This window comes from Girardinichthys multiradiatus, chromosome 13 (assembly GCF_021462225.1).
Source record: "Girardinichthys multiradiatus isolate DD_20200921_A chromosome 13, DD_fGirMul_XY1, whole genome shotgun sequence".
Taxonomy (NCBI): domain Eukaryota; kingdom Metazoa; phylum Chordata; class Actinopteri; order Cyprinodontiformes; family Goodeidae; genus Girardinichthys; species Girardinichthys multiradiatus.
The window spans coordinates 4,259,395-4,277,160 of record NC_061806.1 but is presented as its reverse complement, the minus strand read 5'-3'; the positions used below and the strand labels follow the sequence as shown (position 1 = coordinate 4,277,160).

Below are 17,766 nucleotides of genomic sequence, written 5' to 3'. Positions count from 1 at the left end.
GCCTGGAGATTAAGATGCCAATGAAACGTTTGAAATGATAGAATGGAAGCTTTTGAACCAAATGATCCCAGTTGGTTTTCTGGGGTCATAGAGAAGATTATCTTAAGGAGAACCATAATTTTAATTGCAGCCACTCTTCCTATGAGTGACAAAGGGAGAGTCCCCCACTGTGTGAGGTTGTTTTTTATTAATTTGAGTAATGGGGTATAAATTATATGTGTCAGCTCATTCAGTCTGGAATGGTTGGAAAGAGATGAATATTAGAGAAGATAGGAAGGGCCTTTAATTTGTTCCAATTAATAGATTGATCAATCTGAAATTGTTAAGAACTTATTTATTAGAGTTATTGTTTCATTTAGAGGGGTTTGCATTTTCCAGAAAGAGCAACATATCATCAGCATACAAACATTTTTTTTATATTATATTAGTTGTCTGAATTTTATAATTAGTTTTGCTTTGACAAATTGCAGCCACCAATGGTTAAATGAATAGAGCAAATAGTGAGGGGTAGAGTGGACTGTCCTGTCTGGTGACTCTCTCAAGACTGAAGCGCTGAGAAATCCAGTCATTTGTTTTTACACAAGCAATGGGTGACCAACAGTATATGGTAGTTTGATTCATGACAAAAAAGTATGTCCAAATCCAAATTTGTATAAGGTGACAAAAATAAGTTTCCTATGAAAGTTGTCAAAAACCTTCTCTGCATCTAATGGAACAAATAATCAGCTTTAATTTTGTATGTTAGTCTATTAGACTGATGAGTCTTCTCGTATTATTTATTGCATACCGTCAGTCAGTCATTTTTTACCGCTTATTCCATAGTGGGTTGCGGGGAAGCTGGTGCCTATCTCCAGCAGTCTATGGGCGAGAGGCGGGGTACACCCTGGACAGGTTGCCAGTCTATCGCAGGGCAAATTTATTGCATACCAATTTTTTATAAACCCAGTCAGTTTAGGGTTATGTTTTTAAGCCTTGTGGCCAAGGTTCTGCAGATGATTTTAAGATTTGCATTTATACTAAGTTATATGAGATGGTAGCTAGATGAGTTGTATTTCTATCCGGCCAGAGGATAAGATTCATATGAGGACATTTCATGTTTGGAGAAGGTATCAAGGTTTCCTGAGTTTCTGTGACCACCTGTTGGAAGGTGGGGGCCAGCATGGCCAGAACTAAATTCTGCACGGAAGCCATCAGGTCCTGGGCCTTTGCCATTAGGCATACTTATAACTGCTGTTAACTCTAGGACTTTTTCTGTTCCTCAGAAAAGAGTTCGAAGATCAATATTATTTGAGTATAGACTTGGTAAAACATTCAATTATTTTAATTTCTTTAGGATCATTACTTGCTTTACCATTACTGTAGGTTATTGTTTTAAAGTGCATGTGACACGCTTTTCCCACAAATGCAGGAATTGAAAGAAAACATCTTAATATTTAGACCGGTCGGTCTACGTTCCTACCCTCACCTATGGCCATGAACTTTGGGTCATGACCAAAAGATCAAGATCCCGGATACAAGCGGCTGAAATCAGCTTCCTCTGTAGGGTGGCCGGGCACTCCCTTAGAGATAGGGCGAGGAACTCCAGGAGGAGCTCGGAGTAGAGATGCTGCTCCTCCACATCAAGAGGAGCCAGTTGAGGTGGCTCACGTATCTATACTGGATGTCTCCTGGATGCCTCCCTCAGGAGGCATTCCAGGCACGTCCCACCGTGAGAAGGTCAAGGGGACGGCCCAGGACACACTGGAGGGATTATGTCTCTCGGCTGGCCTGGGAACGCCTTGGCCTCCCCCCGAAGGAGTTGGAGGAGGCGTCTGGGGAGAGGGAAGTCTGGGTGTCTCTACTGAGTCTGCTGCTCCCGCGACCTGGTACCAAATAAAGCGGAAGACGACGAGTACGACTATATTTTAATATTGAAAAAATTGGACAGTAATTGACATGATATTAGGATTAAAGACATTTTAAATGACAATTGTGACACATAATAAACATATTTCGATGTTACATTTTGCAAGTCCAAGGTCGCCCGAAAATGATGTCAAAGGGGAAGTCTCCAGTCATTTATTGTGAGCGTCAATGATAAACTGTTCATGTAGGAGAGAAGTTGCATTAAAAACAACGTTAATATGGTGTAACGGTGCATTGCCGGTGGTGGCAGCAATACTGCGACAGCACCTTTTAGTCTGCAATATTTTCCTGAAGCAAAGAGGATCAGAGTTGCCTGGATCAGAGCTGGAAGACTGACAAGGGACAGATGGGCTGGTCCCAGCAAGCACAGCCTGCTGTGATTGAAGACCTTTTCAACAAATTGCTTCGAACAAGAAACCTCTGAATACGCAAGAGAAATTTATGTCACAGGTCAGGATATCTTCCAGACAAAAAAGGATGTTGAAGCAGAGTCTATGGCCACGCTGTTCAGAGCATCTGATGTAAAAAGATCGCCAAAGAAAAGGTTGTTGCTGCTGTTGCTAAACGAATCAAGGCGCAGCAGGTAAAAACACTTCCTTGTCACAAAAGTACATTTAGATATTGGCAGTTATTGTTAATAATAAAAAATCTGAAATTATTATTTTTATTATTAATATTAATAATATGAAATTATTATTATTATTATTAAAATAAGATGAATTACACATGCATAAGATATATTTTAATAAATGTTTCTTTAAAGGTTCTAATATAAGGGTAAAAATCCCCCTTGTGTCTGCTGCTCCATGCTGCTCAGCTTCACCTCTGGTTGTTTCACTCAGTGGCATATTTACTTTAATCCTATCTGCCCCGGTCCGGTCCGCTGTGATGCTTGGAGGAGCTCCAAGAACCATACGCAGATGGCGCAGTAAAAGACAATGATAAATATGGTAGCAAGTCCAAAACAACTCATTCTGGGGAAGCTAGAACAGTTAAGGACTTCATTTTTCGTTTTATGCATCCAGATATTTTTATGTGTTTTGTTTTACAATGGGTGAGTTCACTGAGTGGAGCGAACCTATATTTGCTATATTTGTTGCTTAGTTTGGTACATTTAATGTTTAATTGCTCGGTTTATAATACCTTAGTTAACCCAGAAACTTATCTAATTGATCTAATGTTAACAACTGCTAATAGATACATGTGTATATATAAATATATGTGTGTATTTATTGATACAGCGAGATCTAGTCCTTCTTTAGTGATTTATTTTGGAAAACCGGATGTTGTGTTCGTTCTGTTTCCTGGTGCTGTGGTATGATTCATGCATATTGATTCCAGCCGTGCTCCGGCATCCGGTTAAAATAGACTGGCGGAATTAGATGGCCATCCTTACGTCGCAGCACTGGTGCTCTGCCATCTGATGAAAGCTGACTTTCGTCTCCTGACTCGGCTGTGTCTCTGTGATAGTGACTGAAATATATCTAAAGAAATATCAGATTCTTCACTGCTGTCTGTGTTGTTGCCATTGTAGCAGCAGTCAGTTTACCTGCGGGGTGTTCCCCTGTGACGTCATAAAAGAGAGCAACAAAATCTCAAAGGAGAATTCTGGAAATGCCTTTTTAGTGAAATTTATGACCATATATCTCAACGACTGTTCTTTTCAGTGGCATGAATTTACGTTTTAAAATATTTCATCAATGTTTTTCTATCCACAAATGTAATTGGATTTGTTATGAAAATTTGATGTCAAAGGCACTTTAGAAGGCCCAAAGTCTTTTCTGAAGCAATCTCATTTGCTCAGAAAGACATATGATGTTTCTTAGAACCTTTCTTTTTGTCAGTCAGTCAGTCAGTCAGTCAGTCATTTTCTACCGCTTATTCCATAGTGGGTCGCTGGGGAGCTGGTGCCTATCTCCAGCAGTCTATGGGCGAGAGGCAGGGTACACCCTGGACAGATCGCCAGTCCATCCTTTCTTTTTGTGATAGAATTATTTTGTTTTTTTAATCATTTTGAGTGTTTTTATGGTTTATTTGCTATGTTCTTTGGTCTCTCTCGCTCTCTCTCCCTCTCTCATGAGGTCCACAGGTGGCATGGCAGGTCTTTTCCTTTTACACCAGCTTCCAGGTCCCTGCCATACCTGTTTGATGCAGGAGGACCCAAGTGTCCTAGACGTCCCTGGACAACTGATCAGGGATAGACTGTAGCATCTTTTGTGCTGCTTTGTTGGGGGGATGGCGAGACTTGAACCTGCCTTGTAGAGCCAGTTTATTGGTGACTTAGGGAAGGACGTGCCAGTCTTACTTTTGGCCTTTTCTTGCCAGGTTGAGGGTAGCTGCATCCCGTTGGAGGCTGGCTGGGGTGATTCTAGCAAAGACGTACAGATAGGACAGGGGTGAGTTTCAGACAGCCAGTTACTATCCAGAGGGTGCTGTTTATGGCAGTATCTACCTTGTACAGATTTGGACTTCTGCTCCAGTCAGGTGCATAATATTTGGCTAAAGGTAGGACAAGAGCATGCGTGGATATGTTAATGGTCTGCAGGGAAGCTTGCATGTCTCGGTTGGGACCATCGTCCATCGCCTTTCATGTTGGGTGTTAAATCATGATTGCCAATTCGTCCGAATAGCCATACTTGGTAGTTTCATGCAGCAGGTCAAGAATATAGATGTTAAATAATATTAGTCAGCAGACAGAGCCTTGTAGGACACTGTTCTTCAGCCTTCGAAGCCTGCTGGTCTGGCCCTCACTGGTCTGTACATTAAAGCAATGGTTCGATGGCATCTCCATAATGAACCTCACCATGTGCCGGTCTGGGATATCCCTCAACAGTTTCAGATGTAGTTTGCGGTGCCACACGGTGTCATAGGTGGCTGTCAAGTCTAGGAATACTACTCCCGCCTTTTCATTATCCTGAAAGTTGTGTTCAATGTCTTGAGTGAGTTGGGTTACAAGCTGGCAGAGGTTTGTTCAGGTGGGGGTTGTGGGTCCACCACTGTCTCAATGGGGCTATGAATCAGCCTCTCCATGATCCTACATGGGACACAGAGCAGAGAGATGGACCTGTATGACTTCAGGCCTTTGGTGAGTTTGTTCAGCTTTGGCAAGGCTGTGATGGAAGCATGATGCCGGGTCTTTGGGAGCTTGGTCCTCTGGTAGTATTGATGTATGTCAAACTCTGGGTTGATATTGTCTCGACATGGAGACTTGCTCGACTTCATTTTGGTGAATGCTGGACTTAGTTCAGCTGCTGTGAAGCCTCCTGAGAGGCTGACATTAGCGTTGGCCGCCCTGGAGAAAGATGTTACCCCACACGAGGTCAGACATGTGAAGTTTCTGTCTGCATCTGGGAACCTGCCATTTTTCAAGAGCTTTTTGATTGATGGTACAGTCACGACTTTTGGTACATATTTACAACAGATGTATCTTGGATTTTGATGACCAGCCTCTCAATGTTGCAGTCAGGTGGAGATTGGCTGTTGGCTGAGCAGCTTAATCCTTACCAGACAAAGGTTGCCATTGCAGGTGTCTTGCTGTGGATGGACCCAGTGAGCAGGAACCCAGGCAGCTTGAGGTTGTCATCACAAACCCAGTATGTCTCTTGCAGGAGAACAACTGCAAATTTATTGGAATTGGTGAGATGTCTCTTGACTTAGAGTTTGGCACCGGTAAGATCGTCAAGTCTGAGTTGGAGGACTAGCAGGCCTTAGGTTTTGATGGTGTGGGTGTCTGTCTGTTCTGAAGAGGAAGTTCTTAGAGGTGAAAGGTCATCAGATCATAACTACTGGACAAAGTGCATCAGTTGTATGCTTATAAAATCTGGGTTTGGGGACATTAAGCAAAAATGTATCTTTAAACACACAAGAAAACATTTAGTGATAAATTAATAAAATTATTAACAGGATTTTATGAAGACAGTCTCATTTACTTCAATTCTCTGACACCCTGACCTAATTGTTTATTTTTTAGTATAAAAAGATTTTATTTTTTTTTATGATTTACCGAATGCTATCAGTTTCCCAGTGATAACAGTGAAATTGTAAACTTACCAACCTTTATGTAGATGGTTTTTTGTACGTTTGTTTTTCTTGTCATGAATAATTTGGTTTTTTTTGTTCCTAACAGGGAGACCCTGGGCCCGTGGGACAATCTGGACCTGTTGGAGAGCCTGGAGTGGGAATAATTGGACCCAAAGTAATATAATCACCAATTATGTCATGGTTTTGTTCAGGTGTCTGACCCAGATGCACAAATGTTCTCAGAAGACCAGAGGAAAGTTTTAAGCTGTTTATTGAGAAACAATGAATATGAATGTGCAGGCAGTCTTGGTCCGGGAGCTTCCTGGGGAAACAGGTTAGGAGAGCCCCTAGGAAAGAGGTAGAGATGAGAGGAGGAATAAATATACTGCGAGGAATGCACTGAAAATGAGAGTGAGGCTTACTGGTTTGAGTAGAAACGGAATGCCAGGGACAGTGAGTGGGAATCCGGTGGGAGAGGTCCATGTGGTCGTTTACAAGCTGGACTGGAGCAAAATGGTGGAGAGAGCAGTCATGTTGAGGAAGGGAGTGTTGGAGGGCGGACAGGTTTCACTGAGAGGTTGGGTAAAGAGGAGCCTTGGATTGTGGAATGAAGATCAGAGGTTAATCTTTACTGCAAAAGTTGTAGAAAATCCAGGAACACACTCGGGGGAAGATTTCGATCTCAGAACTGCAGGTTATCTTGAGGAAGGGAAACATAAGAAGCTTTAGTCTTGAGAAGCAACGACACAGAGATTTACACGTGCGCACAGAGAGCTTTGGTTATTACACAGGTTAACACTCAAACAAAGTGTGACTGGCTGCCAGCGCCGTTTATAAACCAGCAGATTATTATGACAAACTCTCTTTTTAAGAAGTAATCTTTGCAAAACAAAATGATGCACTTAAACAACAAAAATAAATCCTTATTAAAAAGATTTCAACAAAAATGTGTTAGGACACCCTTCCCCCTCACAGCGAGTTTTACTCATATTTAATTAAGATGCTTCTTGCAGCCATTTATCAGTCTCTAAAATCAGTCTGAAGAAGGTTTGTCCAGCTTTTCAGTTTCAGCTGCGAGGGGTTTCCTGTATATACAGCCCAGTTCAAGTCGCCCCACAGCACCTCCATTAGATCAAGATCTGGGCTTTGACTTGGCCCAGGACTTGACATTTCTTAATTCTCTTCAGTACTTGGTGGATTTACTGGTATATTTTGCATTATTGTCATGTTGCCAGGTCCAGTTTCTGCTTTAGCTTTCATTTATTTGCAAATGTTCTCTTTTTTTTTCAAGCACCCTTTGCTCATGGTTTGGGCATACCCAAACCATGACTCTTCTACCTTCATGCTTTACAGTTAGTTTGAGGCTCACTTCCTGGACCGGTGTATTTGGTATATGCCAAACATGTCCTCTGTTCTGGTGCCAGAATAATTCAGTTTTAGACTACTCTGCCTACAGAACATTATCCCAGAAGTCCTGGTTTTTTTCTCTGTTCTCTCATGAAAACTTCAGTCTGGCCTTCATGGTTTTCTTTAAGAGCAAAGGTTTCCTCCTTGCTATCCTCCCATAAAAGTTAAACCTAAGCACTCTCTCTTTCTGATTGTGCAGGCATGAACTTTCATATCAACACTATAAAGAGTCTCTTTTGGGTCAGGTAATGGCATTTTATGGGTTTAATGGAGACTTGTGTTGGTATCATGGGCGTTTAGGGTGAATTTGCTTGGAAGGCAAGTGCTTGGCATATTGATATTTGAATGTCATCCACTTGTAGACAGTAAATCGACTGATTTCCATTTAATTTGAGACCAAAGCGTTATCTCTTGCTTCAAAGAATGGTCTACTTCTACTGATAAGAACAAAAGGGCAATGTTATTACTAAACTGATTAAGCTTGAATGACCATCCAAACCTTGTTAAGTTTTTATAAAAACTGGCGTGTAAACTTCTCCACCTAATCTCATTTGTTGTCTAAACTAAGAGAGAAAGAGGACAAATGGGCGTGGTTGAGGCATATAACCTTTTAATGTCATTAAGTCTACTTAAAAAAATACCAGCGTGCACAGTATTATCATATGGCTTGACATGGTTATTCTAGTGTTAATTTATTACCACATGTAATTCATGGCATTTTGAGACTTTCTAATTAATTTTAACATTACTTACTTTGAATAAAGATACCACAAACAACAGTTATTGCACAAAACTCGCATTGTGGAACAAAGTCGTCCAAACATCAAATAAATAGATAAGCAGTCAAACAAAAAATAATTGCCATTACAAAACCAACCCATCACTAAATAAAGTTGCTATATTTAAAGTCAGCCTATCAGCATCACTGTCTTATCTGGTCTACACAGAGGGTGCAACAAGATGGCAACTTTACAGCTAAAGGTCTGAAACAAAACTGGGGAAGGTTTTCTCTGGGAATCACAGAATCTAAATATTCAGCTGGTCCTGCTTTTTTATCTTTCTGTTACCCATCAACACTGCTGTCCAAGTTTCTTTTTAACGTAAAGGTCTGCATTACTGAAACGTTTTAAGATTTTTTTCTGACTGGGGTTGAGCTCCTGCAGCATCCCTCCCCTCTTCCCCCAGCTGCAGGCCGTGTCCAGCATTAGTGCACACAGGCCATTAGATTTCATCTCAATGTGTCACAGGCACTTTAAATATTCAGCCATAATTGCTTTTTTGGTCCACTAACCTCCACCGCATTTGGTGCCTCACATCGACATTTTTTGGGATTTAGTTTGCGCGGCATCCCTCTTCTCTTCAGTATCTGACCATCAACAGAAAATTAGCCTCCTTTCTTAATGACAGAATTCAAAATATTGCAAAATCTCTAACATGTTGATCCAACCAGTTGTTAAAGTCCCACTGCTGGGTCTTCTTACGATGTCTTAGGTGCTCCAATAAGAAGGAAGCATGAATTAGAGATCAGGAGACAACAATGATGATGTGTTGATGAAGGATGTTTCACACTCGGATGACGACCTTTGACTAAACGTTATCAAGGAAGGTTTTAGGTTTTTTTTTTTTTTGTCTTTGCTTCCCTGGTTTTCTGTGTTCTCAATCAGCCATCTCCTATTTCTTCAGTTTTACCTCAGTTACCTCTGCATGTTCCTCTCACAGCTGGCATTTACTTTGTTAATCAGACCCACCTTTGTAATCATATTCTACAGTATTTAATTCTCTCAGTTCTTGACATTTTCTGTTGGATCCCACTGTTGCACTAATCCTGGCTCCTGTTTGATTTTCTATGTGTTTTTTGTAACTTTACTTTTGTTTTTTGCATTAAGTCCCTGTCACCACGATCCTCCCGAGTTCCTGCATTTTGTTCCTGTCCAAAAACCCATCATGACACAATGACAGCAGATTCATTTAAAAGCATAACACAATCAGTAATAATTATATTGAGAAAATAATCTTTGAATAATGAAATATGTCCAGTTTATTTTACTGTAGAAAGTAAGCCTAGCTTGTGTGCACATCAGAAAAATCTTTCTGCTCTCTAATTGGACCTCAAGGCCTCAGCTGTGTGCCTGGAATACAAATCCTGTCTTCAAGCTGAAACTCTGAAGATGACCTTAGGAGGAAATGAAGGGTTGAAATTTCATATTTTTGAGGGTAGCATGATGCTTTGTTGTCAGTGTATTATTGATTCATGTTGGTATTCTGATTACTTCTTATTCCATCTTCAGGGAAATAAAGGAAGTATTGGACCTTTTGGGCCAAAGGGGGCAAAGGGAGACTCTTTGACTGGACCACAGGTAAGAGAAGGACAATGGGATGTCCTACAATCATGGTTTTGTTAGGTACCTACAGTACCAGAGGTTAGTAAACACAACAGAAGTAACATAATTTCTAACTCAATGCTGGGTCAAATTTGGGCTGAGTCAACCTTGGGTTGTTACTCAGCACTGTTGGGTTATTGGTTTGACCCAAGAAGGTGGGATGTGATAAATGTTCAAAGATTTGTTTAAACTGACCAATATTTAAAGTTAAAGTTTAGACAGATTGGCAGTCTATCACAGGGCAAGTCAGAGACGTACAAGATGATCATGCACGCACACACTCATACCTAAGGGTAATTTAGAGTTATCTACAGTCATGGTTTGTTCAGGTTTGGTTCGTGGTTTGGGGGCGGCAGGGGGGCTGGGGGATTTGAGGAATTGGGAGCAGACTCAGCGCATGTGCCACAGCCGACACAAAAACCACACGGAGAGTGAGGCCAGATGTCAGCGTAGCAGCACGCTGGCGAAAACCCTGCTTTCTACAAGGCAACAGTGCTACCAACTATGCCAATGTGCAGCCCCACAATAAACCAATCATTTGCAATTAACAAAAATCTAAAACAAAAACTGAAACTGTTAGTTTCTTTTTTAACTGTTTATTTCATAGTAGAGAAGTCCAGTGATATCTGATCAGGTCGCAGTCTAGTTGAAAATGGCAATTTGTGAACAATCATGTACATTTTTCTCAGGCGTGTTTTGAACCCAACCAATTGGGTAAACCTTTGACCCAATATTTGATCAAATCTCCCCAGCCTATGACCCAGCAGAATTAGTCAAGTTGTGACCCAACTACAGAGTCACATTTGGTCAAACTGACCCAATGTATGACCCGATGGCTTTTACCCAGCCGTTCGGAACATAACCCAGCATTTTTTTTGTGTTCATGTAAACATCTTTGACTTTATCATAAGGGTCCACCGGGTTTACCAGGACTACAAGGAGAAAAAGGACCTGAGGGAAAAAGACTACCAGGAGCAAAGGTAGCTTTGTTTTATGAATTCATAAACTGTAATAAAGTTAGGAAAGCATTTTTACAACTTTAAAGGCATTGACGTGCACTGTATGCAGGACCGATCCTGACAAAATTAAAAATAAAAGCAGAAATATATATATATTGTTTTTCCTTTTCCTTACTCATGCCTTTGTTCTTTTTACATTTCCTCATCTCTCTTTTTCCTTTACCGTATGCATTTCTCCTTCATTATGCAAATGAGGAGGGCTGCCTTCTTCTCTCCACCTCCTCTACTATTATTGGTCAATTAACAGGAAGGAGGAGGATCCATGTGCAGGCCGAGGTTGTGTTCCAAATCAGGGGCTGGATCCTTCCAAGTCCGTACTTGTGGGCCGATTACGTCACAGCGCGGCGTGAAAGGTCTCTCAAATGCGGCTGACAAATGTGTCCTTCTTTTGCCCGATTTGAAGGATGACTTGTGAGTATTCTTCGCGGACCATCTTTTCCCATGATTCATTGTGGGTCGAAGCGGTTTGGTAAAACAGGGGCAGCCATGGCGGACCACAGTGGCAAAAGCTGTGAGTAAATTGGGAAAAATTACCCCTCCTTGAACCGTCACCTTAACGTGGTGGAGGGGTTTGAGTGCTCAAATGATCCTAGAGGCTATATTGTCTGGGGCCTAAATGCCCCTGGTAGGGTCTCCCATGGCAAACAGGTTCTAGGTGATGGGTCAGACAAAGAATGGTTCAAGAACCCCTCATGAAGAACACAATATCGAGGCACGTGACGTCGCCCGGTACGGCGGAGCCGGGGTCCCACCCTGCAGCCAGGCCTGGGGTCGGGACTTGTCGGAGAGCGCCTGGTGGCCGGGTTGCTCCTCGCGGGACCCGGCCGGGCCAAGCCCGAACGAGAGACGCGAGGCCATCCCCCAGTGGCCCACCACCTGCAGGGGGAACCGTGAGGGACCGGTGCAAAGAGGATTGGGTGGCGGACGAAGGTGGAGACCTCAACGGCCCGATCCCCGGATGCTTAGGCTGGCTCTAGGGACGTGGAATGTCACCTCGCTGGGGGGCAAGGAGCCTGAGCTTGTGTGGGAGGTCGAGAGATATCGACTAGAAATAGTCGGGCTCGCCTGCACGCACAGCGTGGGCTCTGGAACCCATCTCCTTGAGAGGGGTTGGACTCTCTTCTACTCTGGAGTGGCCCACGGGGAGAGGCGGCTGGCTGGTGTGGGTTTGCTTGTTGCCCCCCAGCTCAGCCGTCTCGTGTTGGGGTTTACCCCAGTGGATGAGAGGGTTGTATCCCTGCGCCTTCAGGTTGGGGAGAGGTCTCTGACTATCATTTCAGCCTACGGGCCGAGTGGTAGTGCAGAGTACCCTGCCTTCTTGGCGTCCCTGTCGGGGGTGCTGGATAGTGCCCCTCCCGGGGACTCCATTATTCTGCTGGGGGACTTCAACGCCCACGTGGGGAACGACAGTGACACCTGGAGAGGCGTGATCGGGAGGAATGGCCTCCCCGATCTGAATCCGAGTGGTGTTTTGTTATTGGACTTTTGTGCTAGTCACGGATTGTCCATAACGAACACCATGTTCAAACATAAGGGTTGTCCATCAGTGCACTTGGCACCAGGACACCCTAGGCAGGAGGTCGATTATCGACTTTGTTGTCGTATCATCAGACCTTCGGCCGCATGTTTTGGACACTCGGGTGAAGAGAGGGGCTGAGCTGTCCACAGATCATCACCTGGTGGTGAGTTGGATCCGCTGGAGGAGGAGAAAGCCAGACAGACTCGGCAGGCCCAAGCGCATAGTGAGGGTCTGCTGGGAACGCCTGGCGGAGCCCTCGGCCAGGGATGTATTCAACTCCCACCTCCGGGAGAGCTTCGACCAGATCCCGGGGGATGTTGGAGACATAGAGTCCGAGTGGACCATGTTCTCTGCATCTATTGTCGATGCTGCTGCCCATAGCTGCGGCCGTAAGGTCTGCGGTGCCTGTCATGGCGGCAATCCCAGAACCTGGTGGTGGACACCGGCAGTAAGGGATGCTGTTAAGCTGAAGAAGGAGTCCTATCGGCTGTGGTTGGTTTGTGGGACTCCTGAGGCGGCTGACGGGTACCGTGAGGCCAAGCGTGCTGCGGCCTGGGCTGTGGCAGAGGCAAAAACTCGGGCCTGGGAAGAGTTCGGTGAGGCCATGGAGAAGGACTACCGGTTGGCCTCGAAGCGATTCTGGCAAACCGTCCGGCGCCTCAGGAGGGGGAAGCAGTGCTTTGCCAACACTGTTTATAGTGGGGGCGGGAGACTGCTGACCTCGACTGAGGACATTATCGGGCGGTGGAAGGAGTACTTCGAGGATCTCCTCAATCCTGCCATTACGCATTCCGTGGTGGAAACAGAGGCTGGGGACTCGGGGTTGGACTCTTTCATCACCCAGGCTGAAGTCACCGAGGTGGTTAAAAAGCTCCGCGGTGGCAAGGCTTCGGGGGTGGATGAGATCCGCCCTGAGTACCTCAAGTGTCTGGATGTTGTAGGGCTGTCATGGTTGACACGCCTCTTCAACATTGCGTGGTGGTCGGGGACAGTGCCTCTGGACTGGCATACTGGGGTGGTGGTCCCCCTTTATAAGAAGGGGGACCGGAGGGTGTGTTCCAACTACAGGGGGATCACACTCCTCAGCCTCCCTGGTAAGGCCTACGCCAGGGTATTGGAGAGGAGAGTCCGACCGATAGTCGAACCTCAGCTTCAGGAGGAACAGTGTGGTTTTCGTCCCAGCTGTGGAACACTGGACCAGCTCTATACCTTCTACAGGGTGCTCGAGGGTTCATGGGAGTTCGCCCAACCGGTTCCCATGTGTTTTGTGGACCTGGAGAAGGCATTCGACTGTGTCCCTCGTGATGCCCTGTGGGGGGTGCTCCAGGAGTATGGAATCGGGGGCCCTTTATTAGGGGCCATCCGGTCCCTGTACGAGCGGAGCAGGAGTTTGGTCCGCATTGCCGGCACTAAGTCGGACCTGTTCCCAGTGCATGTTGGACTCCGGCAGGGCTGCCCTTTGTCGCCGGTCCTGTTCATAACTTTTATGGACAGGATTTCTAGACGCAGCCAAGGGCCGGAGGGGGTCTGGTTTGGGGACCAGTGGATTTCGTCTCTTCTTTTTGCGGATGACGTGGTCCTGCTGGCCCCCTCTAGCCAAGACCTACAGCATGCGCTGTGGCGGTTCGCAGCCGAGTGTGAAGCGGCTGGGATGAGGATCAGCTCCTTCAAGTCCGAGGCCATGGTACTCGACCGGAAAAGGGTGGCTTGTCCTCTTCAGGTTGGAGGGGAGTCCCTGCCTCAAGTGGAGGAGTTTAAGTATCTCGGGGTCTTGTTCACGAGTGAGGGAAGAATGGAGCGGGAGATCGACAGACGGATCGGTGCAGCTGCCACAGTAATGGGGGCGCTGTGCCGGTCCATTGTGGTGAAGAGAGAGCTGAGCCGAAAAGCAAAGCTCTCAATTTACTGGTCGGTCTACGTTCCTACCCTCACCTATGGCCATGAACTTTGGGTCATGACCGATAAGCGGTCCTGGATAAGCGGAAGACGACGAACGAACGAACGGTTTGGTAAAACAGGGGCAGCCATGGCGGACCACAGTGGCAAAAGCTGTGAGTAAATTGGGAAAAATTACACATTCTGTGACACAAATGAACTTTTACAATGTTTTTAGTGCGGGAATATAACTGTGTAGACGTGAAAAATCTGCTTGATTTATCAAGACATCGCTTAATAATTTTCCACTCCCACCGTATTAACTCCCGGCTTGCCTCACCAGCCCTAATGGCGGTGGGGCGAGCTAGCCCGGAAGAGATCTGACCGGACTATCGGCACTGAGCTCCTGCTGCCAGTCATCACAGTGAACGTTAAACCCAAGTGATTTCTAACAGTTTATGTTAGTATTATTTTAATGTATTGTGTCATTTGTTCATGTAAGTTGATTTGACATTACAGGTGATATTAAAGATAACCTGAATAAATGGACAATTTTATGTAATCTTACCGTATCGCTGGAGAGTGTGATTGAGAATAAATAAGCTTTTAAATATTCATTTTTGATAAAGAAATGTGTTTTATGTCTTTTTAAAAGTGTATTTATAATTCAGCTAGCATTATAATTCGTGATTCCAGGTACAGCTGAAAGAAATGCACTTTCAAATGCAAGCAAATCTCAGTAAAGAAGTGAAAAGTTTGAAAGAGCTTGTTTTAGGCATTTGCATAGAAATATTTTAATATATTCTGCAAATTAAGACAAATGTTAAATTTAAAAAGGCCTTTTTTACACTGATATTAAGCAAGATGGCGTTTTTGGTTGTTTTTGTTGTTTACGGACAAAGGAGCAAACGGGCCAGTTTATTAAGCTCAGGGGTGAGAATGAGCACCTTTTTACTGGAGCTAAAAACTCCGCCACCGTGGCTTGGAGGTACAATAACAACATTCTTTGCAGTCAGTTTCTGTCCAGTTTCAAAAACTCCTATCTTTCTAACTTTCATAAATAAAGTACCATCTTCTAATTTTGCATATTCCTGATTACATCTTAGTGATGTGATCCAGCCCTTTAAACTTGATGGATGAAAGAGGAATCACAAACATCTGCAGACCACCTGTGTGATGCTTCGCTCACCATCCAGAAAAGACAAACCAAAGATCTCAGTTGCAGCATCCATCCAAGTCTCTGACCTTGTGAGAGATTTAGCCACACTGCCAGAGACTTTCTGTTCAGAAAGACATTTGCCTCTTTGTTCCGTTGAAGGGGTGTTCCAGTAACCGGTCACTCAGGTTGATCCTGCTGTCTCCATTGTAAATACTTGTACATAGTTTTATTTTATGTCTTTTGTCTTGTAATCTTGATCTGTTTGAATGTTCTTTTTTTCACATTCTGTTTAAAATGCTATTTGTAATTTCAAAATAAACTGTGTTTAGAAATTTAATTGAAGTTGATGTATTGTTAGGTAAAATGGAAATAAAATACATTGGTGACAAAAACAATTTAGAAATTTATTAGAACACCTTAAAACTTTAAGAAACTATCTGAACAAAACATTTATTTATTTCTTACATAGCACCTTATTTTGGTGCCATTCTTAGGAAAACAGTCTGTCCATTCTCTGTAGCCTTATGTCCTCCCTGATCATCTCCATCATATCTGTCCCTCTTTCTTTTCTGACCCCTTCTTGCTGGCTCACTGTCTTCCTTCTCCATCTGGTTGCCCACTGCTCCGCTTGGCCCTGGAGTGTCCTCAGGGATGGAGGCAATTAGGACAGGAGGTGTTGTGGAAGACCTCTGTCCCAACACCTCATCCATAAGGACAAACCAGGGCCAAGTAGCAGCAGTGGGCTTTTCACTGACTCCCTCTCCTGACCCTGGATACTTGCAATCCTAAAGTTAGATGGAATAATAAAAAAAACAATTTACTAAACAGAGAAACCAATAAGATTTTTAGAAATATTTTTTTTATTTGTGTGTGACATGAGAACTTCTGAACATACTTTATATTCCTTTTTCATATTATCCCACTTTTTTTTGGGCCTGCAAGGGGGTGACTTTCCCCTGTTGGCCCATCTTCTCCAGAATTGTCCTAAACAAAGAAAAGGAAAGAAGGAAAACCAAAAGAAGTTTGTTAATCACTGGATGGATATTTATGAAAGTTAGAAAGATAGGAGTTATTGAAACTGGACAGAAACTGACTGCAAAGAATGTTGTTATTGTACCTCCAAGCCACGGTGGCTGAGTTTTTAGCTCCAGTAAAAAGGTGGTCATTCAGAGTTGCTTGCATTTGAAAGTGTACACATTTCTTCATCAAAAATGAATATTTAAAAGCTTATTTATGCTCAATCACACTTTCCAGCGATACGGTAAGATTACATAAAATCGTCCATTTATTCAGGTTAACTTTAATATCACCTGTAATGTCAAATCGACTTACATGAACAAATGACACAATACATTAAAATAATACTAACATAAACTGTTAGAAATCACTTGTGTTTCACGTTCACTGTGATGACTGGCAGCAGGAGCTCAGTGCCGATAGTCCGGTCAGATCTCTACCGGTCTAGCTCGCCCCACCGCTGGTAGGACTGGCGAGGCAAGCTGGGAGTTAATACGGTGGGAGTGGAAAACTCCGAACACATCGGAGCACGTTTGAAATTAAGCGATGTCTTGATAAATCAAGCAGATTTTTCACGTCTACACAGTTATATTCCCACACTACAAACATTGTAAAAGTTAATTTGTGTCACAGAAAGTGTAATTATTTACAGTTTAGTCACAGCTTTTGCCACTGTGGTTCGCCATGGCTGCCCCTGTTTGACCAATCCGCTTCGACCCACAATGAATCATGGGAAAAGATGGACCGCGAAGGATACTCACAACTCATCCTTCAAATCGGGCAAAAGAAGGGCACACTTGTCGGCCGAATTTGTCAGACCTTCCGTGCCGCGCTTTAACGTAATTGGCCCACAAGTACGGACTTGGAAGGATCCAGCCCCTGAATTAGGACACACCGTCGGCCTGCACATGGATCCTCCTTCTTCCTGTTAATTGACCAATAGTAGAGGAGCTGGAGAGAAGAAGGCAGCCCTCCTCATTTGCATAATGAAGGAGAAATGCATACGGCGTTGGAATTATGATTATTGATTGATTAATTCTTATCAATAATTATAATTAAAATCATAATTTGACAAAATTAATTTCTTAACCAAAATCCTCATTTATGAATCGAGACCAGAGATGTCTTCTGGTGTTGTAATTGTGGCTCAACGCCTTTGATAATTACAACCGTTAAAAACTCAGTAATAATTGATAACTATTACCAGATATGTCACTGTTTAATCGACCATTTCTACCGAAACGTGTGGAACTTTTAACCTTATCTTGACTGACGAATCACTCTTGCACAAAATAAACCCAGAAACGCCTTCTCTTTATCTATGTGAATATTTATTAAATCACAGCCTGATACAATCCGTTCTTCCGATTTAATAATCTTCACCTACTCAAATATGCAAAGTTCTACACAAAAGGGGTAAAATATCTAACTAAACAAAAATAAAGCAAAACAGCAGTGGGAACA

At 43.6% G+C, this 17,766-nt stretch overlaps 1 protein-coding gene across 1 annotated transcript in view; it reads left to right on the top strand.

Annotated features, from left to right (window-relative positions):
* Window positions 1-17,766, top strand: part of col28a1a (collagen, type XXVIII, alpha 1a) — a 120,433-nt gene that overhangs the window by 71,810 nt on the left and 30,857 nt on the right. Inside the window, exons 22-24 of the mRNA XM_047383882.1 lie at window positions 6,032-6,100; window positions 9,621-9,689; window positions 10,625-10,693. Of these exons, the coding sequence (XP_047239838.1) occupies window positions 6,032-6,100; window positions 9,621-9,689; window positions 10,625-10,693 (207 nt within the window). The remainder of the gene's footprint in view (window positions 1-6,031; window positions 6,101-9,620; window positions 9,690-10,624; window positions 10,694-17,766) is intronic.